Here is a 27,503-nt window from a genome sequence, read left to right as displayed (position 1 = left end):
TTATTATTAAATCTGTCCAGAAAAAATAACAACTAAATTAATTATAAACGCATAATTGGTTTATAATCGGTTAAATAATTATTTATTTAATAACATCCAGACGAAATTGTACTTTAGAAGCAATTTTAATCACTTCGGACTACTGTTATAGTTGATTTTACAACATTGGTGAAAATAACATGGCTGTATGTGTACGACTGTCTGGTACGTACAATGGTACGACTCACGGATACTTAGTCTGCAGTGGTTCCTAAACTATTTGTCAAGTATTAAATTAAACAGTGGGTTCATTTGCTAAAAATGCTAGGAGGTAAAAGTTGTGCCGTTTTAGTTGGTATTTTAAGGGATGCGTAAATCATTTCCTATTCCTTTTCTATAATTTGCTATATGAGCTTGATTACATATTAGACAAAGTATTGCCCGAGAAGTGATTATTTACCCTAGCAAGCTGACCTCTTCCTGAGGGTCAACCTCTGTTCCTGATTTATTATCCTAAAAAGGACAAATCAAATAGTTCAAGTTTTTCACTTGTTCTTCAATCACTTTAAGTTGATCCTGCAAATGAAAGTTTTCTTCCCTTCTTCGTTCGGAGTTCTCTTTTTTCGATTCGTTTTTTTTTCCGTTTAAAAGTGAGCCTGAATAATACATTCTTTTAAAATCTTTTCAATATATAGAAATTTTTTTCTAAAAATCTAGCTATATAATTGGTTATTTCGGTAACCCTCAACTCCGCAAACAATCGTGTAACGTTATACAAGGGGAGCCTGAAGCCATTTACAGAGCGAATATTTCTCATTATACAATCACTAGGCTTAACAAAAATTATAACAAATTTTAAATATTAGTTTTGGGGCAGTCTACTCCGGTTATTTCTCACAACTAGGGGGTCAAGTTGAACATGCTCATATAATATCTGTAGATATTTCTAAAAACCTTTAATTCCGCCTTTTTTCTAGAAAGAAGACGATGATACGATACATAAATTCAGCCTTTAAACTTAGCAATAGTTTTCTTTTTATAGTTATTTCAAAACCTTTTTGCTAAAAACTTTCGGCATTACTGAAACAATTTAATCCGCTTCGTTAAAGAGAAAGGAAAGAAAACATTATGCGGCTCTTCCTTCATAGCTCTTTTGGTTCCATTGTAAGCGGTTGTGGAAATACAAAAGGGGTTAAGTGATATTTTCCAAAATGTTCAGGAGAAGCAAAAAACTATTTTGGGAAATATACCTCCATATCTCTCCCGAGCACCAATCGTGCCGTTCTGGCCATCTCATGGTGGAACTTATGTGACAGTTTTAATGGTTGTGGAAGAGTCGTGCACTTAACGCTTGTCGGTCTGCAAAACGGGTCGAAATTTGGTTATAACACGTTTTGAGTTTATTATAAAATTAAGAATGTATCGAGAACGAAAAGGGGTACGTGCATTCTGATTAAACCAATCGAGCAGGCGTGCCTGATTTTACTAGAATCAATGTATAAGTCATTATTGACTGATACGTCACATAACGCCTTTCGTGTTTCCACAGCTCCAAGTGATAACTTGTGGAAAAGTCTATTCATTTAACGATTAACCTTTTAGCTGCCCTTTATTACAACCCTAGTATCATCCATTAGCCGTTTCAGATCGTTAAGCCAATGGAAGGCTCTGTAACACTAGGCCATTGGTCTCGGTTGGCCCAGCCTCATATTGGGAGTATTTTGGAGGAACAAGAAGGCGTGACTACGAAATGCTCAAATCCGGTGTTAGATAATATTTTTACGTATGACGAATACACTCTTTCAGATATTGAAGAAGACGAGGCAAGTTCTTAATTTTAGATCGACTAGGGCTATATCTTCTTTTCTTCTTCTTCTTCTTAGTACAGCTGCATTATGATTCTGCTTACATGGCAAGAGTGGCTAAAATTTGAAAATACCGATTATTAAAGAGGTTTCTAATGCTCAGGGGTCAGATGTTTCTCAACGTCATTATTTTGTTTCACTTTTCAATAATAATACAAAAAAAACTTCGCAGGCGAGTACGCAAGGGTATGAAGGATGAGCTGGGTTTTCCCCTCTGGGGAAATCTGTTCGTTTTTAAGATTATCTTCATAATTTCCTCCTTGCTCGTTTAACTGGCCTTTTCTTCTTTTTTTCCTTTTTTTTGTCTGTGGCCCCGTCTGAAACGCTGGTTCCCTTTTGTTAGTTGCTTGTGTACATGCATGTTATTCTTTGTAAAAAAAAAAAAAAAAAAATTAAATTAAAAAAAAACTTTCAGCAAGCTCAATGAGTTAAAAACTTTATAAAAACATCATTTCCTTACCGAATACTCAAGGCCAGTTATTAGACGAAATTATTCTTGGAGAGACTTGAACCTAAAATTTGAACAAAAAAAGTAAAGTCATCAAAGCCTGTTATAAAATGTAGAGTCTGACAAGTCGTAAGACTGTTCCTTTACGCAGCAAACTTGCGCAAAATTGTTACTAGAAATCAATTCAGAAAAAAATCTATTGAAATTAGTCCCAATTTCTTTGAATTAGTAATTCTTGAGCTTGAACTGAAAATATCCTTAGTAAATAAGTGGAAATATGTATTTGCCACTTCTTTTATACAAGTCAATTTGGTTTTAAAAATGCTATTTTCATTTTTACTTTTGAAGCACAAAATAATCACTTTCTTTTGTTTGAATTTCAGTTTAAGAATCTTGGTTTTGGTGCTTGTTTTACTGTTAATATCTGCTGTTCGTTTTCAGTTCCATGCTTTTGTGCTTACTCTCTCTCCCTCGTCCATATTTTTCTTTATTTAAAACACTTTGATCTGAAACAAGACGTTTTAAGAGCTTTTGTCTCGTTATATTTTACTGTTATACAAAGGGTCATTCCAAAGTCTATTTCCAGTGAATATGAACTTAGGTGTATTTTCAAATTAAGGAATAGTTTCATTAATAGGTTTTTGGGGATTCTCACCAGCTCATTTTTTAGAAAATAAAGTCTGGTCATGATACTGGTTTGAAAAACAATAAAAATTAAATGAATCTTGAATCTTTCGGAGCCATTGTTGGCGCATAGAGCGTCCAATCGACGTTTTAGTTGCTGGTTCTTTTTAAAGGGACAAGTAGTAAGCTTGTCGCCGAACCTTGCTGCAGAGGGGATCGAACCCTGGGTTCCGTAACTGATACTGATTTAAACCATATTTAAAAGTTCAGCCTTGATCGGTTTATTTTGGACTTTTCATATTTTTCGCCGCTGCTAATGGCAAAGTTTCCCAGGAACACTTCCTCTCCTAGATCACTTTACCAGGCACAGTCTTTTTCAAAATAACTTTAAAATTTTTCCGAGAAGGAACAAGTTGTTAATATTATTTGTAAAATCATCTATAACAAACTAACTAAGAATAATACTTATCTGATAATCTAGGTGTACTCTACTTTATTGCTTTGTATAAATATCAACCATCATTATTGTGGTTTTCTAAGTTTGTTTGTTCTTAATTTTCACAGATTATCTATGATTCAAAACCATTTTTTTCTGTATCAGTCACTTTTTTTTCAATAAGGAATAATCCGAAAATGTCTGTCTTTAATATGATTTTCAAATGATTGGAATGGAAAATTTGGTCAAAAATAAGTTTTTAGGGTATGCAAATTTTGTCGAAAGTACTGTCTAGTTTGTTTTTTGCAAAGGACTTTGCATAAAAATACTTTTATTTTACTTTAATTATGTTTTTTTTTATAGGTGTTGCATCCAGGGAAATCATTCGAGTCGTCTGGACCCATCTACACATTTATCAATTCAGTCGTCAAACACCCAGACGGGGATACATTAACCACCCCTTGTCTTGGCGGTGCACAAATGGCAGTTGGTGAAGCACCCCTTGAAGGTAAGCATTTTTTTGTTTTATTTTTTTAGCCATTAAGAAGCCAAATTGATGGAATCTACTTTTTCTTCTCTACTGAGATTCGTGCATGAAGGGAATTGTTTGAAAATTTTACATTTGTCAGAGAATTTCGTTAAACCGCTTTGTAATACCTCATTAGTTTGGCCTCTGAATATAAGAATTTTCTAAGCTAATTTGACTACCTCTATACTAAGATTTACAAGGACATTTTTCTTGCTTCAATTAGAAAGAAAATTCTGAATATTTCTTTTAATTACTACTGCTAACAACTCAACACAGCACCAAGCCGCCTGAGGCCAATACATCTACGCACGCTCCTCCTCCATCCTAATCTATTCAAAGCCTCCCTCTTAACACCTTCCCAGGAAGTTCCCATTTCCTTAAAATTTTTCATTATGACATCCTCCCAACTCAACCGTGGACGACTTGTTTTCTGTTTAGTCCTAGACGGTTAGCCGAAATGGACAATCTTTGGCAATCTGTCATCCTTCATCCGCAGAAAGTGCCCTAGCCATCTCAACCTTTCTCTCATTATACCCCTAAAAAGCGGGATTGAACCACACTTTTTGAACAGCCTACTGTTTGAATTTCGGTCAGCTAGCCGCGTACCCAGAACAATCCGTAGGCAATTTCTCTGGAAAACATCTAGCAAATCTTCATCCGCCCTTCGGAGCGCCCAAGCTTCAGAGCCGTATTTGACCACCGTCATCACTGTTGCTTCTAATATTCTAATCTTGGTTCGCAGACTTATCTTCCTATTCTTCCAAACTTTTTTTACTGTGAAAAAAACCCCTGACCCTTGGCTATTCTACTTTAACATCTTCACTGCTCCCACCGACTTTACTAATAATACTACCAAGGTAAGTGAAGCTGTCCACCTGATCAATCTTTTCATTACCCAACGTCACCTTTTCATCTTCACTTATTCCTAGCCTTAGTGAATTAGTCTTCTTAACATATATTTTCAAATCTATTCTAGCACCCTGAACTTGCAAAACCTCTAAAAGTTCGTTCATTTTGCTCACACTTTCATCTAAGATGCTCAAATCATCAGCATAATCTAATTCCAGGATATTTTTTCCTCCACATTTGATTTCGTGGTCTCCCATTGCCTTTCCTGTGCTTCTTAAGACAAAATGCATCAAAATGATCCATGTAAAGAGAGATAGAACACAACCCTGCTTAACTCCTGATTTAATACCAAACCAGTTGCTAACCTCATTTACTACCTTAACCGCAGCAGTGTTATTCTCGTAACTAGCAATAATCACTTTAATATATTTGTCTGGTATACCATACAAGGATAAGAGCTTTGCTAAAGCTCTCCTGTCAACAGAATCGAACGCTTGCTCATAATCTATAAAACTGAGGACCAAAGCTGTTTCGTAACTCATGCATTTATGAATTATTAACCAAAGAGTAAAAATTTGGTCAACACATCATCTACCTTTTCTAAAACCGCACTGTTCTTCTCTCAAAACTTTGTCTACGGCATCTCTCAGTCTAAAAAGTATCATATTACTAATTAATTTGCTACCTAAAGAGACCAGACTAATGCCTCGATAATTACCACAATCACTCTGTCACCTTTCTTATACAGTGGTTTAATTAAGGTTTTCCTAAAATTGCCAGTTACTTCCCCTTTTTCAAGAATCATTCATAATCTTCAGCATTTTGTTTCTAACTTCAGAACCGCCATATTTAAAAAACTCATTTACCACACTATCAGCACTTGGATCCTTATTATTGTTTAATTCTTTTAGTACTGTCGCTAATTCATCATCACAAAACAAATTTTAATTCACATCTAAGGTATCACAAACTTTGTCATTTTCCCCTATATCTTTTCCTGCAACTCTATCTCGGTTTAGCATATTCTCAAAATGCTCTGCCCATCTCTCTTTAACTCTTTCCTTATTACTAATTGTGGCCCCATTCCTATCTTTAACTGGAACAAGTCCAGATTGACTACTCCCTCTCAATTTATTAACATGCTAGTACGATATTTTACTATTATGCCTCCTAGCTGCATCTTCCAGATCGACACCTCCTTAGTTTATATTTTAAAGCTTTCTCAACTTTCTCTACATTCTTTTTGTTTCCATGTGATCTATCACTCAGATGGTTCTTGTGCAAGCCCCTTCTCCTCTCTATTAAACATAAAGCTTTTTCACTAATATTCATAGCTGCGGTCCTAATTTTCTTTCTTAAGACACCATCAGCAACTTCACAAATTGTTTTCCTGAAATTATTCCATCCATCTTCCACATTCTCAAATTTTAAAACCCTCCATTTTAGTATTCAACTGTTCCTGGAAAGTCTCTCTCAAATTCTCATCCTGGAGTCTACCAACATCATAACTTCCCGGGAGGTACTTACCCTTCCGAAATTTCAGCTTTAAATTAACCCTAGACACTACCAGATGGTGATCTTTACTTTTAGCATCAATAACAGCACTCCTGTATACCCTAGTATCTTCTATTGATCCTGCCAGTCTTCGGTTCACAATAACATAATCAATAAGGTTTGCTGTTTTACCATCACGTGAATACCATGGTAACTTTATGGGCCTTTAAATTATCAGTATACCTTAATTAAAAACAGCACTGTATCTCATGTGCCAATTTCTCTGTTGTTTGTTCCATGACGTTAATTGGTTTTGCTTCTGAACGCATAAAAGAATGCGTGGCTCCGATTTTAAAAGACTTAAAACCACTTATTAGAAAGCTTTACTTAAAAATAGTTTTTGAAAATAGAAATTTTGAAATGGTTGTGTGTGTGTTATTTTTACAAACATTTAATTTTTTTTCCTCAAATTTGAAAAACGTTGTTAAGGCTTTTCTTTTGTATTTTGCGCAAGAATATGGTGTGTTCCTAAAAGAAATGTAGACAGAGCACATTTTCAGAAAAAGTGACCTATATTTTGAATTAAGCAAGGAAAATACAGAAGGGGACGTTTGTTTTTTTCGCCCATGCTATATTGCTGTGAAATCCAATCTATGCATCTGTGTGGAAGGAGGAACAGCTACAACATTTAACCCCCTATTTCCACCAAAATTCCCCTTAACTATTTTGATTTAAATAGTCAAGACATACTAGCTTCTTACTGGAAATACATTTAATTTAAATGTCTGAGCCAGGTAGCTTCAGCTCAAGGGATAGAAAAAAAACTTGACCGAAACAAGTTGGAAACACTCCCGTGTTTTAAAGCTTAATACATTTGTTATCAGTAAGTAGAAAATTGGACGTTTGAAAATAAAAATATCGGTTATGTTTTTAAAGAGCCTAATTCTAAAAATGCCTAGAGACATACTGGCTTCATTTAATGATAGCTTCAAAGGTTGTAATCCTTAAATGTTGTTTTTTATTATATGATAATACATATATAAACAAATCCATGATATCATTTGAATTCTAACAGCGGATTGTGTAAGGGATTTTTGAAATACGCTGTGTAATAAAATATGGATCCATCTCTGTAATCTACGTTTATGGATTCATGATCGCAATGCTCGGACGAGCAATAAAACTGAGTCTCCACCTGGTTTCAGTTAGGAGATCAGCTTTGAAATAAGCTAAAAAGGGATTAAATAATTTGAATTTAAACAGTTTTGTAATTAATTGTGTTGTGTCTGATTAACAACGCTTCTTGACTACTAAGGTCCTTGCGTTGGCCCTGCAGTGGGGTGCTAAACAGCATCGGCCCTGCAGTAGGGTGCATTGGCTTTCCAGTGGGGTGGGTTGGAACTCTAGATCCCATATTATCGAGCTGAGATAAAAGCCACTGCACCACCAAAGGACGCTTTGTAATAAATTTTGATTCAAATAATTAGAGAATTTTGATTTAAATCTTAGTTATGTATGGAGGTGCTGAATAAGTGTGTTTAAAATAGCTTAGTAGGGATTTGTTTGTTGGCATAGTTTAGATTTCTGGGAAAAAAAGGAGGAACAAATTCTTATATTTTCAAATTCATGGAATGTAGAATGTAGTGTTTCGGTTAGGTTTAATTCTGTACATAGTTTCAGTGTTTAACCCCTTTATTCTTATAGTTTAAAATAGTTAAAAAAAATTCCCCTTTGTTGCATTTAACCATTTTTTCTTATTATTAGTATTTGTCTATTTTTGTTGTCATTATTTCCGCAAGCTATCCTCTCAGGTTTAGCTTTTGGTTTGCTGATTTTTTTTTTTTTTTTTTTTTTTTTTTTTTTTTTTTTATAAATGGATTTGATCCCTGAGGGTTTTCTTAGGGAAACAGTGGTGTAGAAGTTAAAATGTTTTACCTCCCACCAAAGATCTCATATTAACTATAAGATTTTTGGCTTGTAAGATTTACCTACGCGACTCCTAATGTCGGTGAAGTTCCATTTTGTCACCAAAGACGAGTTATATTTCCATCGGATATTTAGCCCACTTATAGAACTTCATGAGATCTTTGAAGAAATTGAATTAGAAAAAAAAGTCTTTGAAAAAAAAGATTGGAAATGTGAATAAGAAAAATAGCTGTATGACTTCTTTTTGAAACGGTAACGGCACAAACGTAATTTTAATTATTATATATGCTACGGAAAAATTGAAATAAACTTTTTGTCTGTATTCAGCATGTTTTACTCGCTTTAAGTAAAAAAAGAAATATATATATATATATATATATATATATATATATATATATATATATATATATATATATATATATATATATATATATATATATATATATATATATATATATATATATATATATATATAACGCTTTTTACCATGAGGATTCTTACTTCTCTTTTTTTTTAATTTCCATGTTAGTATAAAAATTATTTGAAAAAAACTACGTTTTCTAAAGAGTTAAAGAGGCTGAGTTACAAGGTCGAACCTTAAAACGTACAGGGATTAGGAGGCCTAGTTGGGGGGCTGCCGCTCCCCAAACCTCCCACATTTGCAGCATTAAAAAAAAAAAAAAAAGTTTTTTAAAATAAAAGTATGGAGCGACATCAAAACTTAAAACGAACATAAATTAGTTCGTGTATGCAATGGGCTGTGCCCTCCTGAACGCCTCGCTCTTTATGCTAAAGTTTTTATTGTTTAAAAAAAAGAGTTTTGAGAAAGTCAAACTTTAGCGTAAAGAGCGAGGCGTTGAGGAGGGCACAGCCCCTTTCATATACGGAATAATTTCTGTTCGTTTTAAGATTTAATGTCGCTCCTTACTTTCAGTTTCAAAAACTTTCTTTTTTTTTTATTTAAAGGCTGCAAAAGCGGGGGGTTTGGGGGACGGCAGCCCCCCAACTGTGCCTCCTAATCCCTGTACGTTTTAAGGTTCGACCTTGTAACTCAGCCTCTTTAACTCTTTAGAAAACGTAGTTTTTTTAAAATAATTTCTGCACGTTTTGTACAGTTTATTACTTATTATTGCTTGACTAACTGTTAGCTGATCGTGTCAGGAGTTAAAGTTGGGGGGGTGCCGCCCCCAAATCCCCCCCGCAATAAAAATCTTGTGTTAAGGAGTTTAATTCCTGAATACTCAAATCACGTCGTACAGGGTGCCTCCTAATCCCTGTACGTTTTAAGGTTCGAACTTGTGACTCAGCCTCTTTAACAGCCCCCCCACTGTGCCTCCTAAACCCTGTACGTTTTAAGGGTCGACATTGTAACTCAGCCTCTTTAACTCTTTAGAAAACGTAATTTTTTTCAAATAGTTTAAAAAAGAAACTGAGTTTCTTTTTTAAACTTTAAATTCAGTGTATAAAAAATTTCCTCTGACGGGGAATCGAACCCGGGTCTTCCGCCTGACAGTCAGGAGTATCGACCGCTGTACTAAAGAGACACAATTGTAAATGTTTTTTAGTAAGTGGAATCTATTTTTGACGCAAGCAAATCCCCACAAAACTTGATATTTGGTTTTTGGAAAACAGGGAAGGAGTAATCAGATTGAGCTGAAATTTCGAGGATAAGCTCCCAGGCCCCAGAAAAGCTTATCCTCTAAATTTCAGTCCGATCAGACAATGTTAAAGGTGGGCTGTGGTGGGAAAAATTAACATAGGCTCTTATAGGAAAACGAGGTTTTTCGTAAATGTAAATTCGGAGGATAATTTTTTCGGTCTGAAAATATCAAAAGGCCCTAACAGGTCAAATTCTGCTTCGAATGAGTCCTCATTCACCCGGATCAGTTGCCAACTGTGGCCTGTAGGTGTGGAAAAAAAAAAAAAATTGAACTTTAAGTGGCTATATTTTGTTTTTGGAAAACAGGGAAGGAGTGATCGGATTGAGCTGAAATTTTGAGAATAAGCTTCTGTACCCTAGATAAACCCAAATTCTAAATTTAAGACCACTCAGACGATGATAAAGGGGAGCTGTGGCCAGAGGGTCGAAACTTCTGGCCCACTGTTATTCAAGAAGAAACAGTCGGAGGGAAGCGAAATTGTGCACATTTCTTAATTTGAGCTTGGGCTACAAAATACGAGTACTGCTGTCTCTCTGCAACCGCTAGGACCAGAAACCGCTTAACATTGTGGTGGGTCGCCTCTTTATAGAGGCACAAGTGTGCCTCCTTGATCATCTTCCTTTTCTTTTTCAAATCAGACAAATATTTTCTAGCAAATATAACTTGTGGCCCTTCATTTTTGAAACATAATGGAGCAATATATTTTGTAGATCGGTCGTCCATTCGTCGGGGTTCCTGTAAAACATTCTCAACAAACGTTGGAATTGCACGAGCACTGCACGAATGGGGCTTGGGTTCTCACATGTCTGACTCTTCCAGTCCTGCTGAAACGGTAACACCCTGCAATAGTCGAGACCATTCTCCACACCAATCTCCAACTAGAGATCTTTCTGCTCCCGGTGGTTTCTCAGGTATATATTTGTTTTCTAAAGGGCTAGACACACGTAGCTGATTTCGGGAACCGATTTCAGCATCAGTGGACAAACGAAAGCGGTAAGAAAAATTTGTTGAAAGATAAATTTATTGCGCAAAATTTTCAAAACAAAAAATCATGGACACAAATAATCAACTGGAGTTTATTAATAGTTGCTTGATTGATCTCATCTTAGTTTTCAGTTTAGTTCTCAGCTCAGTAGTGGGGTCTTTCACCACAGATACCTCTGGCTGACTATTTATTTGTATCCCCATTTTTTTTTGTGATGATCATGATGAAAATCAGCGCTGATTTTGTAAATCGGCGCCGAAAACTAAAAAAATTTTCAAGCTCAATTCAACGCCGATTTCTTTTAAAATCGGCGCTGATTTGGAAATCAGTTCCCGAAATCAGCTACGTGTGGCCAGCCCTTAAGGACCATTTTTGCCTGACCTAAAACTGGTTATGGTTATTTAATAGGTGTTATCTGCATTTTGTTGTGTGCTTTACTCCATCCTTATAAACTGTACATGCTGGATCGATCGATTTAAATTACCAGTATTTGATCTGGTTCTCAAGATATTTATAAATATTGTCTGTGTTTTCCCTTGTTTCTTTTAATGGGTTGATTTCGATTTTTTGTGTCTGTGGTCTCTTTGTAGCATATCTAGGATTTGGGGGGGGGGCTAACATTTTATTCTAACTTGACTCACCACGCCTAAACGTCGTATCTGACATTTTCGGATTTCTGAGGTGATTCCCAAAATCAGTTTGATAAACTGCTCTCAGTTTAACTTTGAAAGTCCTAGGGATTGGGGATCACCATTTTTGTTGAAACGACTTTTGGTCATAGCATTCAAAAGCCTAAAGTTCTTTTTGGATTTGGAAACTTGTACCATGTAATGTAATGTATTTTGAATATATGAGAAAATAGATGACAATATATTTTCCCTTTTTTTTTTTTTGTAACACCCCCCCGCCATCCCCCAGCATCAAATGAAATTCATGTGTTTTTCTGATTTTAGGAGTTAATTAACTATTCTTTATCTCGAAAATAAAGCACAATGTAGAGATTTTCTCAATATAGTCACAAAATTAAATGAAATGTTGTAGATAGTATCATTAATATAGTTGATACCAAAGCTATAGAACTTCGAGTAAATCTTTTTCTACTTGGAGTAAACATGAATCACTGCCTAGTTTAATTGATCTTCCTAGATCCTATTGGATCTTTCATTGCACCTAATTGGATTTGGGGCTTTGTAGTCCGTCCCAGAAGTAAGGAGTACTCTAAGGACCCGATGTTGGAGCAGCAAGAGCTTGGAAGTGATGTACATTTTTTTTTTTTTATAATAGCCCTGCCTCACTGTTTTTCTTTTTGATTATTACAACCCCACCTCCCCTCCTCTAAGAAAAAAGCCCAGAATTTTGGTAGACTTTATATGTTAGTTTTGAGTTCAGATTGGAATGACGTGTTGGATGTTAAGTAGCTCATTCTATTTATATCACTATATTAATAATTTGAGAATCTCATGGCATTTTCCTTCATGCTAGAGCAGATGTTTGTAGCAAACCCAACGTAGCTTCATGCGTTTCTTGGAGCACAGTCCAAAGCTGTCCATACTTTTATTGCTAAAACTCTGAGGAATAGCTCTGAGCTTCGCCCTGACAGCTTAATTAAGTTTAGTGCTAATCTTCACTCTCCTTTGAATACTGTCCTTAAGGTAGTACCAAAGGAAAAAAAAGGTCTAAGGTCTACTAAGGTCTTGCTAAGGTCTGGGGGTATTGGGTGCGCGCTTAAAACCAGTTTTGGGGTTGCTCACATGGCTTCCAAAGTTTTCTTTCGACCAAACTCACTACATGTTGGAACTGCAGAAGCTCGGTCTGCATTTCTGGAACCAGAACTTGCCATTACTTACTGACAGAAATCGGAAGCTATCGTTAACCTGACAAAGTGCACAGGAGGACTTTAATTGGAATCAGGCTAAAGACGATTTTAACGTGTTAGTGCTTTTCTTAATATTAAAGTTTTGAGAGATGAAATTTGTGTATGAAAAGGGGGGACTTTAGATGATCAGATATATGTTTTTGTCAAGTAAGAAAACGCTCAAAACCCTCAAAAAATGTTTCCAAACAAAAATCAAAGAAAAGCAAAGACCTAAGTTGAACCGACAACGAGCAGAAATAAAGTCATACAGTAATTTGAACTTAAATCGAACAGAAATTACCATAAGCAGGAGTAGGGCCAACACTCTCAGAGCCTTCTATAAGGCTGAGCTGAATTTGCACTTTACTGAAAACAATTTGTATTTCCAGTAGTGGGTTTTTATTTGTCCTAATCTCAACAACAACACAACTAGCAAATTTTGTCTAAAGGCTATTGAAGGTTTATAAATGAGAATTTTGCTACCGGCTGCCCTCCCTCCTCTCAAAGCTTTAAGCTTGTAGTGTTATATGTGCTTCCTCCTTGTATGATAGAAGCCGTTGTTTGCTTTTGATCTTGAAAAAAAGAAGAAGAAATGAAACATATTTTGAAATCGACCATTGCGACATTGACAAAGCGAATGTTATAATTGAATTGAATAGATGGCGCTGTCGGAATTCATCCTTATTAGTTTCGTATTGTTTGTTTGTTTTTTGTTGTTGTTGTTTTGTTTTTGTTTTTTTGCACAAATTATTTTGCTTACCAGAAAAAAAGAAATAATTCTGTTAGTTTAAGTTGCTAATGCTTGTTTTATTGTTTTATGCCAGATTTTCTCAACCAAAGTGCTGCTTTGTTCAAACGCACTTTAACCAGCCAGAGTCCTGATGAAAAACAAAGGGGTAGACTAACAAAGCGTAGAAGCTACAATAAGGCAACTCCATCTGATATGAAGGTATTCTTTTTTTCTTCTTCAACCCTCTATTAATGCTATTATTCAGATCTTAGGAGAAGTCATTGCCAAAATAAGCTCAGATATGCTACCTTGTTCCTCTTCTATTAAAAATCTTACCTTTAATAATGATTCGTGGCTCTCAATTTGGGACGGTGTCGATATTATCATGTCTTATGTTAGTATATCTAGCTTATTTCCCAATACTATCTAACGATTAACCAGGTTAATACAAATACCAGGCATTGGTATATAATGTGGTTTTAGTTTTTATTCCTTTATTTGTATTTCTTTTGAGATAGTTATTGGTATGGTTCAACACAACCGCATATTGTCCACCCGACTTCCCTTGCAAATTTATTCTAGCTCAATAATAAACACAGGAAGTTAGACAGAAATTAAATCGAGAAAACAACATTTTTTGTGTAATAGTACAGAACCATTTTAAAACTTGCAACGAACAGGAATTCTGCCTCCTTAAAGGAAATTGTAATTGACAATTTCATCTTTGCAGGCTTGCTTTAAGCGCTGTATTTAAAGCAAATTTAGATAAATGTTTTAATTCATTTCGGAATATTATGATAGAGAATGCTTTAAAGAAATATACATTTTTCCACAGCTTAAGTTAGACTTAAGCTTAAAAACAGGTGGGGGAGAAGGGCCTATCATTTACGATTATTTGTAAATAATGTTGCTATTGAATTTTATGTGAAAAAAGATGTTTCATTTGTTTAATTTTGACGTCAAAGAGGAGGCTTACCTCCTAATTGGATAAGTAATTTCTTAGACTGCACTGTCTTTACTGCTATAATTAAAATTAAATCATATGTAAGTACTACTTAAATATGATCGAATGTTGTCTGAGTAAAGACTTTAGCCATTTTCAATATTTTCAATTCAGTTTCATTTCTCAATGGATTTTAGCGACTGTATCTTTTCCTAAGCGCAATAAATTAGCCATACTCCTCCTACAAATTTCTATAGTTTTAGCAATCAGTGTATCTAAATTCATTTCAGCTTGAATTTACATCTATTTCTGATTGCTGTCCTACAAGGACAAGGAAGCAATCATCCTTTATAAGTTTCAGCATAATTCTCAGATTGATTGATTATTAATTTTTTTTAAGTATTTCTTTGAGTTGGAAAGAGACTCTAGAAATCAATAAGAGATGTTCAAAATTAAATTTTTTAATTTATAATTCGACAGCGCCGAAGTACTGTCATATTTCACTATTATTCAACTTAATGATATGATCGGAATCAAGGGTTACTTTTCAAGATTATCGATTCTTGAAACATACACAGAAGAATTTCCGCCAATCTTTGATAGCTTTTAGTAAATTTAAACATTTTTAGAATCTGCAATGAAAGAAATTGTCGAGGAAGGTCATTGGTTACCCTTCTGCGTTGAGTCTATGAGAAACTTGCGGAAGTGATGAAAAACTTGAGAGTTAAAACTTGTGAAGTTAAAGTAAAACCAAGACAGATATCTCTGTGAGAGGCAAAGCTGGCATAACTTTTCAGAATTGTATAAAAATGATTTATTTCACTTGTTGATAAATAGTCTATCATCCATCCTAGTGCAGATCTAAGGTAGATAGGCATGGAGCAAGGATAATGTAAATAGCCTAGTCCAGTAGATTCGCATTATTTTCGATTCAAGATCATTTAAGATAATGTGATTCCCATTCTTTTTTGAGGAATGAGACTCCCTCCCCTCGCCCTCTTGAGAAGCTTCTGATGCTTACCACGAGGTGAAAAATGCGTACTCCTTTGTATAAAATAGTGACTATACGATGCTCTAACATATAGTATTTTACTTTCAGGCTCTTACACAAATCAATCTAATGGGAAAATTAGAGGAGCTAGGTCTAGAGAAGGTCATTCCTCGTCGAGGGGTTTCTCCTGCAGTTCTAAGGCAAGCGCTTGAAGCAAGTATAGTCGCTACAAAAATTCTTGATCAATCGGAGTCCTGCCTGAAGAACGAAGAATCAAACAAGTAAAGTTATTTCTTATATAATTCTAAACGAAATTTTTCTTCTGAGGCAGTTGGAATTTATGCTCGATAGTACATAAAAACATAGAACTCTGGGGATCTGTCTGTTCAAATACTCAATCAAATATGTATTTTTTTTTCTCTCTCTCTCTCTCTCTCTCTCTCTCTCTCTCTCTCTCTCTCTCTCTCTCTCTCTCTCTCTCTCTCCTTTGTCCCTTGGAGGTTGTCATTAAAGTCATCTATTGATTCTACCAAACCATGAATGGTCAAATATAATCAGCATAGAGACCACTGACGGTTATGACGTGCGTGACACTGAAAATTAGGATGTATCGTATCAGGGTTACACGGGTTTTCTAAGAAACTGTGTTGTAAAAATCTCCAAAATTTCAAAATTGACGCTAGTTCGGATTTATTAACTTGGATATATACAAAATTGACAGCTCGATGATTTTCTATTAATAAAACAGGTTTTTGAAGATCTCAGATAAAAGAGCCTGAAACCTCTCAAACATGACGTTTAATATAAAACATTTTGGGATTACTATCATCAAAAGCTGTTATCTGGAATTTTACTGCCATCGTTCTTGGAAAACAAGTCAAATAACTTTTTTAAATGGACAGCTGGGAGCCTCTCTCCAGTCAGGACGCGACGTAAGTGCGTCCAGTGAATTGCCCTCCCCCTTCCCCTTTATACTGTGAAAAACACTTTTTATTTGTATTTTCATTCCAAAATACCTATTTTTGGTATTTTCATAAAAAAATCCCAAAAACAACAAAATTACCCCCCCCCTTCCCCTCAGCATCTTTGTAAATTCATGTTCCTGCTTACTCTCAGGCTTTTTTTCAAGAAAGCCAAAGTTCATTCTTTTCTGATCAATGGTCTAAAGACTTTGATGAGAGTAACATTAAAATTATCTATTCGATATCCAATTGAACAGAAACATTTATATTTAAGGTGTTCAGGCTGTAATCGTCAAGCTCTAAGTTCTTAGCACTCTCATAAAGCAACAAAAACAAAAATCTGAGCAGAATGATTAAATATCGAAGACTTGGATCGGAGATTGAAGAATTAGGGGCGGGGAATAAATCGAAATATAAGGGCAATAACTCGATCATGTATGTAGCGAACACAAAAAAATATTTCTTTTTTAATAAGAGTCACAACATATAAGTGGAACATTGAACAATATATTGATGTGACTCTACCCATAATACTTTCGGCACGTCTTTAAGGGTAATAAATCGAAATATAACTAAACACAATAAAAAAAATGACAAAAAAAAATTGATTAACAAAAACGGAGCTATTGTTAATTGACAATTCGTCAGTGGAGAAAAACCTATAACTGTTCACCCTGTGTGTGCTTCAGGCAATTCTATTGAATTGCGCTTTAGACATGACATAACAAAAAATGGGCCACGACCCTCAGTCTAGAAACAATTTTTTATACTTGTTACTCTACTTTGTCTTAAACTATCACAAATATTACAATTTACTATTTGAGTTTTATTTTTAAAAATTAAAGTTAGAAAATAAAAGATAAAAGGATTTATTAAAATTCCGATCGCTTTTTGTTATACTGATATCTATTGGAAATTTTTTTAAATCTTGTTAAAAAAATTAAAAATCGTTGTTTAGAGGAGAATATAAGTCCCTGCAGTTTTAATGTTATATATTATATCTAATTTTAATGTTATCCCTAACAACATTCCCTTAAAGTTCAAACTTAATACCCTTAGCCGTTCCAGGGACATTGCACAAGCGACCATTTGACAATCTGGATACATATAGTGCCTTTTGATTTAGTTTTATATCCGCCTCAACTATCCCTGAAAGTTTCAACTTAATACCCTCGGTCGTCCCTACTTTACGCTTCCAGGAGGGACACGCAAGAGAAATTTACAAAAACGGTAGTTGCAAGAACGCACCGTACTAAGCAAACTGAACTCACGAAATATAGGTCTCTGAATGTGGAGACCAGAACTATTACTTTTTGTATAACCATTGGATGTTTATTAAATTTAAGCCTGTTGTGAAACTAGACACCAAGTTCCCACTGTTTCAACTGCGTCAACTGTTCTTAGGTAAATACCATATGTGTAATCTGATGTAGTTTATTTGGACGATACGAGTGTTTACGGACATTGAATTCAAATGACTTCAATCATACACTGCATCAACGCCCTGTTATAAAAGCTAGCTATCTACAGGATTAGCTATCTGTCTACATGATTTGGCATCATCTGCGAAAAGATGAGGATTGAATGCTTAGTAGCAGTTGGAACTACTACTACTAACAACTAACTGCAGTACCTAGCCGCCTAAGGGTAGCACAGCTGCGCTCGCTCCTCTACCCAATCAATTCAAAGCTTCCCTCTTTATACCCTCCGAAGAAGTTCCAATAGATGTCTTGCGTAGTTGAAATTTACTTCTCATGTCGAATAGGTGGCATAATATTGTCTGCAGAAAAAATTATCTATGTTTCTATTCTCCTTCGAACTCCATGCTAATTTCATGTGACTCCATGCTAATTTCATGTTCGATCATAATTACTAGTTATCGCAATATAGTGGTTAAGACACTCCTTTAAGATCGAAGAATATGAGTTCAAGCCACTCCATGAGTTCAAGTGCTTTTTAAAACAGTTTATTTTTTGCCAATAGAAAATTCTGTCTTTTGTGAAGCTAATATTACAAATTGTTACATTTTGTGAAGTATATGTCGTATATTGTGATGTTGTTGTAATAGATATGACGCATATTATATACATTTAAAGGACGCTAGCTAAACCGACTACGCTATGAACAATTGGGCATGCAAAATAAAACGTTCCAAAATTTAACACGAACATAAAGAGACATAAATTTCTTTTCTTTAACTCCAAACTTCATAAAGACACATCTTATTGTACAATAGAACATACTTATAAATAGGATTACATACGAGTTAAACATAAAATTTGAATAACATGAAAATAATTTTGCATCTAGCTCTGACGTGCATAATTCTTTAACTGTTCTCCATTTTAAAATTTTCCAGTACTTAATTGACCTCATTCTATAGAATAGCAACCATCCCTCGCTTAGAAGTCCTCTAAAATTACTAACGAGCTAAGACGTATTTCAAGTCGGTGTGGCAGATAGGGGACTACAAACAGGAGTTTGGCTATAGCCTCCATAATTTCCTAACTGTCTAAGTTCTCAAACTTTTTTCACCGTTTGCGTTTTATTGAAGACTATGTATATTTTGAACAGCATGCTTTAATTTCTCAAAGCATGGACCAAATGTTCAACTCTATATAGCTTTAATTAGCGTTTCTTGACGCAAGTCTCTCAGATGACAAATCTATCGAGTCACCACATTATATATATATATATATATATATATATATATATATATATATATATATATATATATATATATATATATATATATATATATATATATATATTAATTTCAAATCAATTGATTTACTTATGATTGTACTGTCATGAAAGTATTCCTAATTATTTGTATTAACGCAAAAAAACTTTAACGTCGAATGCTGGGGTGTACCCAGTAGAGCAGGTCTGGCTTCTCCGAAATCTGAAGATTCTAATGGTTTTCCCATATTATGTTATATTTTTCATATTAGGAACTTGGTTTTGCCTCTTTCAGAATTGCCACACCCCTTAAAATTCTTGCCCGTTGGAATTTTGCCTCCCCTTCTTCCCCTAAAAAAAAATCGTGTGAATATGCATGGGTGAATACAGTGTAATTCTGTTATAAGTGAATTTGAATATATACATTTAAGTAACTTACCAATCATTTGATGAAATGAAATATATAGAATTTTTTATCACTGATGCTGTGTATTATTGGTAATATCTTTAAGCGGATTTTAGACTGCACTTGGTGGGTTTGGTTATAGAAAAAATATTTAAGTTTTTAATTAATTTTCTCTTATAATTAAGTTTCGCGTCCAAATACTACCGTTCTCTGGATTAAGTAAGTTTTATAAGATTTTGTTTATGTTTGGTATTATTAGTCATATTGTTTCGGTTTGCTTTCGGAATATGTTTTCTACTGCTGCGAACTAGACAGGTAAGCCAGTATAGGAGACCACTGAGGGTGTCGACAAGATCGGCATTTTCCAGTCCCCATGCTCTTCCAGCGCTGTGGAATAGGCTGCCTTTTTTGTTGAAAAATGAGTTCGATAAGACTGATTTCCGTTGCCAGTTGAGACGTCATTGCCTGTATGGGTATGAGTTTTTTGTTTTTTTTTCGAGCAGAATTATATTATTGTGTTGATATGTTGGCAGATGAAAGGTGTTATAACCCGATGTATATGTGTAATGTGGAGTACTCTAGGAGAAGCCAAGAATACTAGGCTTCGTGCTTTTTCTATATGTAATAAAGATCTCCATTATTAAAAAAAAAAATAGAAAAAAAAATTCTAGAACCTTTCTTTTCCAGGCCTACCAGTGATATTGAAAATAGTGAAAACTGCCAGTTGAACAGTGTAGCAGACAGTTCTACGTTACCCAGTTCTGGGAATGTGTTGGATGACAGTTCTTTTGATAATGTGACTTGCAATCTTACACCATCCATCATAAGCAGATGCAAAATAGAATAGAAGCACGTGAATTCTGTTAAGTCTCGCCAGTGATCTAGTAAATTCGGCAGCCTAAAATCAGTGTGCAACTTTTCGACATAGGGTCTAACAGGGTCATATAAGGGGGTAGATCCTCTTCTTACTTTTAAGAATTAATGGAAAAGTTTTTTTAATAAGACGAGGGGTAAGTTGATATCGTACCAGTTACCCTTTTCAAGTAGAGATAGGGTCTAGGCCCTCTGGTTCAATTGCTCTCGTAGATTAATTATGTTTTAAGTGTTTTTACCTGGTGAAAATATAGTGCAGTCGTTTACTTAAAAATTATAATTTTTTATTTCTCCGGATGAATATGTGTGAATTTAAGTTCGTATTCTAATATTATGATGAGTTGATTTTTTCTTTTCTTGTATCTGTTAACCTGATTTATTTGCTTTAAAAATAACTATTTTCTGTACCTCTGATATTGTAGGAAGAAAGAAGGCTTAAGCAGTTTTGAATAAGTGAACCGTTCTCACTTAAAGTAAACATTCTCACTTATCGATAAAATTATTGAATAGTCGTTGTTATAAGACTTGCCTTCCGAAATAAATCATTTATCAATAAGATTAAAGGAAAAGCAGCTGATACAACGCAGATGAGTTTTGAGTTAAAGTGCCTTACCTACGGATATTGGTCTAGCTGTATAGCTCTCTAATTTCTAACCTTGGGATTGCAACGCCCATTAAGGGTGGCACGAGGAGGAGGAGTGGGTGAAGGGGGGGGGGGGAATAAAATCGGGAAAAAGATTCAATGCCTAGAATGTTCCTATTTTCTTTCTAATTTTCTTTTTGCAGCTTCATATTACTTTTTGGCTAGAAATCTTTGAATGTGTCTGTGGAACTTGTGACTGATTTTAAGACTAGCAATCTGCAAGATTTCTGCTATAACTGCGACATCTACTAACTAAGTCTTACCTCTATCCCTTACCACCAATTTAACAGTTACCTCTCATGAACTTGGAAATTTTTTTATTGTTTCAGTAAAACTTATGAATGAATGTCTCGAACATGCAAAACTGAGGGTTTTGATAGGTAGTTTAGTTCCCGCTTTCACTCTTTCCTTTCTCGCCAGGCTTTAAAGTTCTATGAAATTAGGATATACCCTTAAATTTGGAAAGATTCATGTTTTACTGAAAATTCAGCTCCAAAAACGAACAAACAAGTATGTGTCCAATAAGAGAAACCATGCATACTCCTGCCATTTACCCGTGCCCCAGCCATTTAAACATTTTCCTCGCAATTACTTGGACTATCTGTCTTGGCTTTTCTCTGTCTACAATTAGCCATGTCTTGATGCAACCTACTGCAAAATACTTGGTAACTTCAATTCTATCCTTCCAAGGCCTGTGGTGGCTCTGGCCTTTCTTGCGCTCGAGGCAAAAATCTTGATTAGCCCCCCCCCCCATATCCCCCAAAACTTTTCTGGCCAAATTTTAACAAAATTTTCATATATTAAAAAAAAATTATTTGCTAAAAAAAAATTCCATTTATTAAAATCTGACTTTTCTGAATTCAGCCTCTGGAAAATTATTAAAAACTAGCCCATTCACATTGAAATATTAGTAATATTTAGCTAGTTCTAATTTGAGCCAATCAGATTTCTCATATGACTCTCTCATTGGCTGTAAAATCCTATGAAAAAATCTGATTAGCTTAAATAAGCTCTAGCTAAATCTTAGCACTAGTAAAATCTCATTGTGAATAATTATAAGATTCTCCAATTTTTTCGTTTTTGACCTACAAACTTCTCCAACTCATTCTTACTCAAAATTTTCATTATGCATGATATGAACAATGGTTTCACTTCATTCAAGGGGCTCTCTTGCCAATAGTGCTCTCTGCCATTTATTGTGCTCTCTGCCAATAGTGCTACCGGAAAAATTCTCTAATGTGGAGGAGTACAACCAGGGATTTATTTTAACCCGGATTTAAATGAAGCATTTCTCATTTTTCTCTTTTAATACTTTTTTTTAAATGTCATCTTGTTTCCAGAGGGGGGGGGGACCCCGCCTCTGGTCCTTCCCAGGTGACGCCCGTGTTCTTTTCAAGAGTTCTTCTCAGCAGAAAATTTGTATAATATTCTACAATCATTGCTATGATCAAAATTAGCAATGTCTTATTACTCTCCCTTACCACCTTACCTCTTACCTCTCTTACCTCTTACATACTTGGATAATTTTGCTAAGATTACTGTGATTTTAGAGTTAAACATTAAAGAAACAGTAACAATAAAAGCAATTAAAAATAACTTTAGCGGCATACGTATTTGCTGTAAGTTTTTTAATTTCCTTGGTGGTCTGTTTGAGCGTTCACCCGAAATAACCTTATTTAAAACAAAAATTCAATTTTAAATTAACCGCATTTCAAAGAAGCTGTGGGTGGGTTCCAGAACTCAATTATTAGTAATAACCATCCGTTATTTGCTATTACCTTCAGCCTAAAATGCGGATGACAAAAAATTTAGCCCTTAAAAGGCTCATAATAGATAAGAGGGGCTAACATTATAGTCTGTTCTGCTGTTAGTCTGTTCTGCACTTATAGCAATCTTAAAAATATATAAAAAACGTCTTTGTGATGGAAGTAAAGAGCGAGTTTGAAACTTAAAACGAACAATAAATGTTACTTCACAGCCCATGCAACATAGATCTGTAAAAATAGTGCAAATAAACTGAATGATGATACTTTGCTACTGTAAACTAGAGATTTATTGAAAATACCAAATTCATGCATAGAAAACAAGAATGTTTTTTTTTGTACAATAAAAAATATTCTAAAGCAGTTTATTTCTACTGGTGATAAAAATTCAGTATCATTTTGCGTTTTCAGTAAAGCTCTGGTATATAGCACTGCTAGGGCTGGCAAAAAAAAGAAAGACGGAGACTGTAGACCTCCAGTTTTGGGCCTCTTCCCTCAAAACAGAATATAGCATGAGAGAGCGCCGTCTCGAGGAGTCACGTTTTAGTTTTCTTAGGTGATTGATATTTTCAGGAATGGATCTATGGCCCAAATTGAATCTTGGGGATATTTTTTTTAAGTTCATTCACCTATTTTTGCCCTTCTAATAAGCCTTGACCAATATTGACCGGGCACAAAAACACTGGACACCACCTTGGTTAGAGGCGTTTTTTTTTGGGGGGGGCAAATTTATGCCCCGAGTGCAGAAATTTTAGAGGCGCCAAATTTCAAATAAATAATCTAACGGTTATGACAATTTTTAAAATTCTATTTTTGTTAAAATAAAGTAGAGGGCGCAGTTTGCAGTAAGTATAAGCAAATTCAATCCGAAGTTTTTTTGTTTTTTTTTTCATATGTTCATCACCATTCCTTGAAGATACATGAAAGTAGACCGAATTAAAGAACTAGAAGCAATCAATTGGGACTGGAGAATTAATAGGTGGAGATTTAAGGGTGCCAATCAGGGATGAGGAGGTCTATTATCGCTAGATCTTGAAAAATGCCTCTTTTGGCAATTTATTTAAAGAATTGGAAATTATTTTTACTTGTACTTTCACACCAAAAGTAAAAAAAAATCCTTGCTCCTACCCCTTACATTACCATAACCGTCATCAGGTTTTCAGCCGTGATCTATCACTTCTTTTCTTCCTTTCAAAAGTGACCTTTACCCTGATTAGTCAGAGTTTGTAAAGCCCTGTTTTCTTTTGCCGTCCTACGATCAAAGTACCAAAGAATCAGCCAACGAATGAATCCCGTTTTCTATGCTGCGTAAAAAAAAATAAAAAAAATATTTTTTGTAGTTCTATTTGTTGCTTTTTTTTCTAGTTTGATTGCAAAAACTCAAAATGAAAACAGGGCTTACAAATGAAAGCTGAGTTTTTGTTTTTTCCAATGTTTAAACAGTGCAAAAAGAAAACCAGGCGAGATTTGGTGTGCAACTGTTTATTTTAGTGGTAATGTGCAAAATTCTGCTTGTAGTATAGTCCATGGTACCAAGAAGCCTTAGTGTTAAATTTTGACTTTTTGTTTGTTACACCATAATGTTTTTCTGTTCAACCTTAATTTGAGATAGTTTTGTTTGTTTTGTTTATTTTCTTGATTGTGATTTATTTTTTCTTATCCCCTCTGCTTATATTATTACAATTTAGTTTATTTTTACACTACCGGCAATTACTTTAGCTTTTACTATTTGTCATTGAACTTTTTTCTAAACCAATTTTGAGGTCCTTCTATTGGAGGATTGTCCTTGTCCTTGAATTGTTGTCCTTGGTTCTCCTTAAAGTCCTTGAATTTTCATACTTGAAGCTCGCTAATCTTTTTGAGAACTTTCTCTCATGTATAATTTCAATTTGGGGGGTTAGCTTAACATTAGAAATAAATTAAGAAAACTTGACAATTTTTATTATAAAAGCTTCAGTGGCGCCAATTCATGACAAATTAGGGGAGGAAGGGGTATGAATTTTCTTATTAAATTTATAAAAAAGACATGTTTCAAAATCCTGGGGGGTGGGGGGGGCATTCTTCTTTTCCTTGATTTTATTCAAATTGAAATACCCCAAAAGTGTCAATTAAAATGTAAAAAAGGGTAAGTTTCAAATCTTGGGGGGGGGGCGATTGCTTCCCTCTCCCGCCCATTTGGTGCCTCTGAAAAGTATCCTTTTTAACACTTTCTTCGGTAAAACGCCTGAATTTTCCCTTTTTAACTTTTACATAATGCTGAAAAGCTTTTCTATAGCTTTTCTAGCCCTGACGTTTAGTGGCCTTATGTTTTAATGAATATACCAATTTCCTGAAAGGACAGTATACATCGACGCTAGAGCTTATTAAGCATATAAGAATTCATTGATTTATTTGTTTCCGTCCTTTTAACCGAGTAATGTGTGGTATTTGTATTACTTGAACGTATTTTAGTTTACCTCCATCATGTAGGCTAATTCCTATCACTCCCTTTTTTTAGTCTTTGCACGTCATACAATCTTTGCAGGTCATGCAATTTTTTTTGCGAGCAAAGCCCAATTTAAGTAATAAATCGTAAAAAGTAGTTTGTATAGTAGGTTTTTTGCTCAATTTGACTCTCACTGTGTGTGTCAAATTATATGACAAATATACTTCAGCCATAGTAATATTTCTCTGATGTTCTTTTATATAGTGATCTTAAGTAATGATGCTGATGAAGAATACCATAAAATTTACCTTCTGAACTTAAACTTTTACCAGAGCCTAGTTTAAACATTAAGTCTTAAAAATATTTTATTTAGTACTTTTTGTTACCGCCTTTAATAGAAATTCAATTTGACTCCTACTGCTCGTGGGAAATTATATAAAAATATCATCTGGGCTATTTATTTTATTTATTTATTTATAACCCAGAAATGAACATTGAAAATGACACTGCAGAGTAGTGAAAAATATGAAAGAAAAACTAACACAACAATATCATAACCAACATATATGACGCAACAATACAACACACAAAAACAACAATATCAATACCAAGAGCAAAAACAAAAAACAGTTTAACTAGTATCACGGTGGAAAAAGCAGATTAGGGGGTCAGGGACAGAAACAACATTATTATTGTAATTGGTTATTTAAAAGGTGTTGCTGCGAGACATCAATTTTATGTGAGCTCAAAACAACTGAATAATCCTGTTATTTACTGTCAATAATCAAGAGGGTCTTGGATTGTTTTATCGTATTTCCCTGTTGCTCTTTTTGTTTCTATTTTTGCTCTTTTTTGCAAATTATATCGAGTAGTGATGCCGAAGAAAAACTCGACAAAATTTATCTTTTGAATTTTATCTGATTTACCAAAGCCCAATTAATTAATTAATTTTTGAATATATTTTGTTTTGTAGCTTCTTAATATAAACTACGCAAAAAATGTCATCTCGGTTATGGTGATTCGAAAGGTGTCGTTTCGGGACTTTAATTTAACATGAGTGCAAAAAATTGAAAATCCTGTTATTTACTGGCAGTAATCCAGAGATTTACGAGTTGTTTTTATCATACTTCACTTTTGTTTTTCATACTAACCTTAATTTGTGATGTTGATTGGAGAAACACCATAAAACTCGACGTCTGTATTTTAATTACTATTTTGAAACTAGCCTGTATTTAATACTTAAAAAGTATAAATATATCTTTTTCCTTGTTTAAAAGTCGTCAAAGTGAGTTAATGGCGATATTGTATACGTTAAACAATACGATGATGCTGGTAATTTTTTTTTCTTTCTTGATGGGAATGTGATTTGATCGTGGGGTCTTGATGTCCTATTTTCAGATTTTCAAAATCTGTACAATGATTGACCATAGTAAGGGGAAGAGAAAGCAGAATTTAATTGTTTGGGGATGCTAGACTTCAATAAAATGAATTGATCTATAACACAAATTGTAAAGCATAAAAATTGTGTACTGTGATTTATTGTTTAGATTCACAGTGTATATACTATTGCTTGCCTTTGTATTGAAAATGCAATTATTTGGTGTCATATTTGCTTGTTTTGTGATATTTGTCTTGCAAGTCTCTTTTGTTACAGTTTTTATGTTTTATTTGATTTGTTACGTAAATATAACTTGTCTTAGGTAGCTGCTTTGTTCGAATGAATATCTTGAAGTTTTCACCCGATGTGATTTGAAACCACGGGGTTGCCGCCAGGGGGCAGAAAGTAAAAAAGGCCATCCGTTGTTTCCGTTAGAGCGAAGGCTCGAGCGAGCGCTGGGACCATACAAAAAGCTGGTGATGCCAGCAAGTTTGCTTTTTTAATATATATTTATGGTACTAACTTATTTTTATGGAAAAGAATGTTGAATGAATAACAGACTTGAATGAATATTCAAGACAAGTATCGGTTTTAATTATCCCTTTGCCAGTTTCTTGCTCATGATTGGCACTAAGGGGGAACTAAGACGAATAAATAATGTCTAGTCGGAGCCGTTCCTATGGTTTGTGGCGCCCGGGAAAAATTAATTACGGCCTCCCTCCCCCTCCTTACTCAAATATAAGAAACAACCGAATCAAAGTGAAAAATGTTATCGCTGTGCACCCCCCCTGCCGCGGTGCCCTCCAGCCGCGGTGCCTGAGGCAGTTCGCCCCGGTAGCCCCCCCCCCCGCTTCGAACGGCTCAGTGTATGGTCACTAAATTTCGATCATAGTGATTATAACCTCTTTTATTGTTTGACGAATCTCTTGAATCTGACAGGGCTAAGACTCTTCGTTTCTGTGATCGTGTTTGGCGAAAATATATTAATATACTGCTAGTGAAAACATGCACGGGGCATAACAGATATTGAAGTAGTTATCTGCCAAGGCTGTATGA

The 27,503-nt window shown here is 34.7% G+C and overlaps 1 protein-coding gene across 1 annotated transcript in view; it reads left to right on the top strand.

Moving 5' to 3' along the window:
* The window catches only part of milt (trafficking kinesin-binding protein milt), a 132,018-nt gene extending 105,246 nt beyond the window's left edge, over window positions 1-26,772 (top strand). The window contains exons 11-16 of the mRNA XM_089097572.1: window positions 1,617-1,802; window positions 3,716-3,860; window positions 10,522-10,722; window positions 13,476-13,600; window positions 15,424-15,596; window positions 20,053-26,772. Of these exons, the coding sequence (XP_088953698.1) occupies window positions 1,617-1,802; window positions 3,716-3,860; window positions 10,522-10,722; window positions 13,476-13,600; window positions 15,424-15,596; window positions 20,053-20,212 (990 nt within the window). The 3' untranslated portion in view covers window positions 20,213-26,772. The remainder of the gene's footprint in view (window positions 1-1,616; window positions 1,803-3,715; window positions 3,861-10,521; window positions 10,723-13,475; window positions 13,601-15,423; window positions 15,597-20,052) is intronic.
* Window positions 26,773-27,503: the final 731 nt, after the last annotated feature.

This window comes from Artemia sp. Qi Xiang Cuo, chromosome 12 (genome assembly GCF_049724085.1).
Source record: "Artemia sp. Qi Xiang Cuo chromosome 12, ASM4972408v1, whole genome shotgun sequence".
NCBI lineage: Eukaryota > Metazoa > Arthropoda > Branchiopoda > Anostraca > Artemiidae > Artemia > Artemia sp. Qi Xiang Cuo.
The sequence above is the reverse complement of the archived record's forward strand: the minus strand, read 5'-3'. Positions and strand labels throughout refer to the sequence as shown.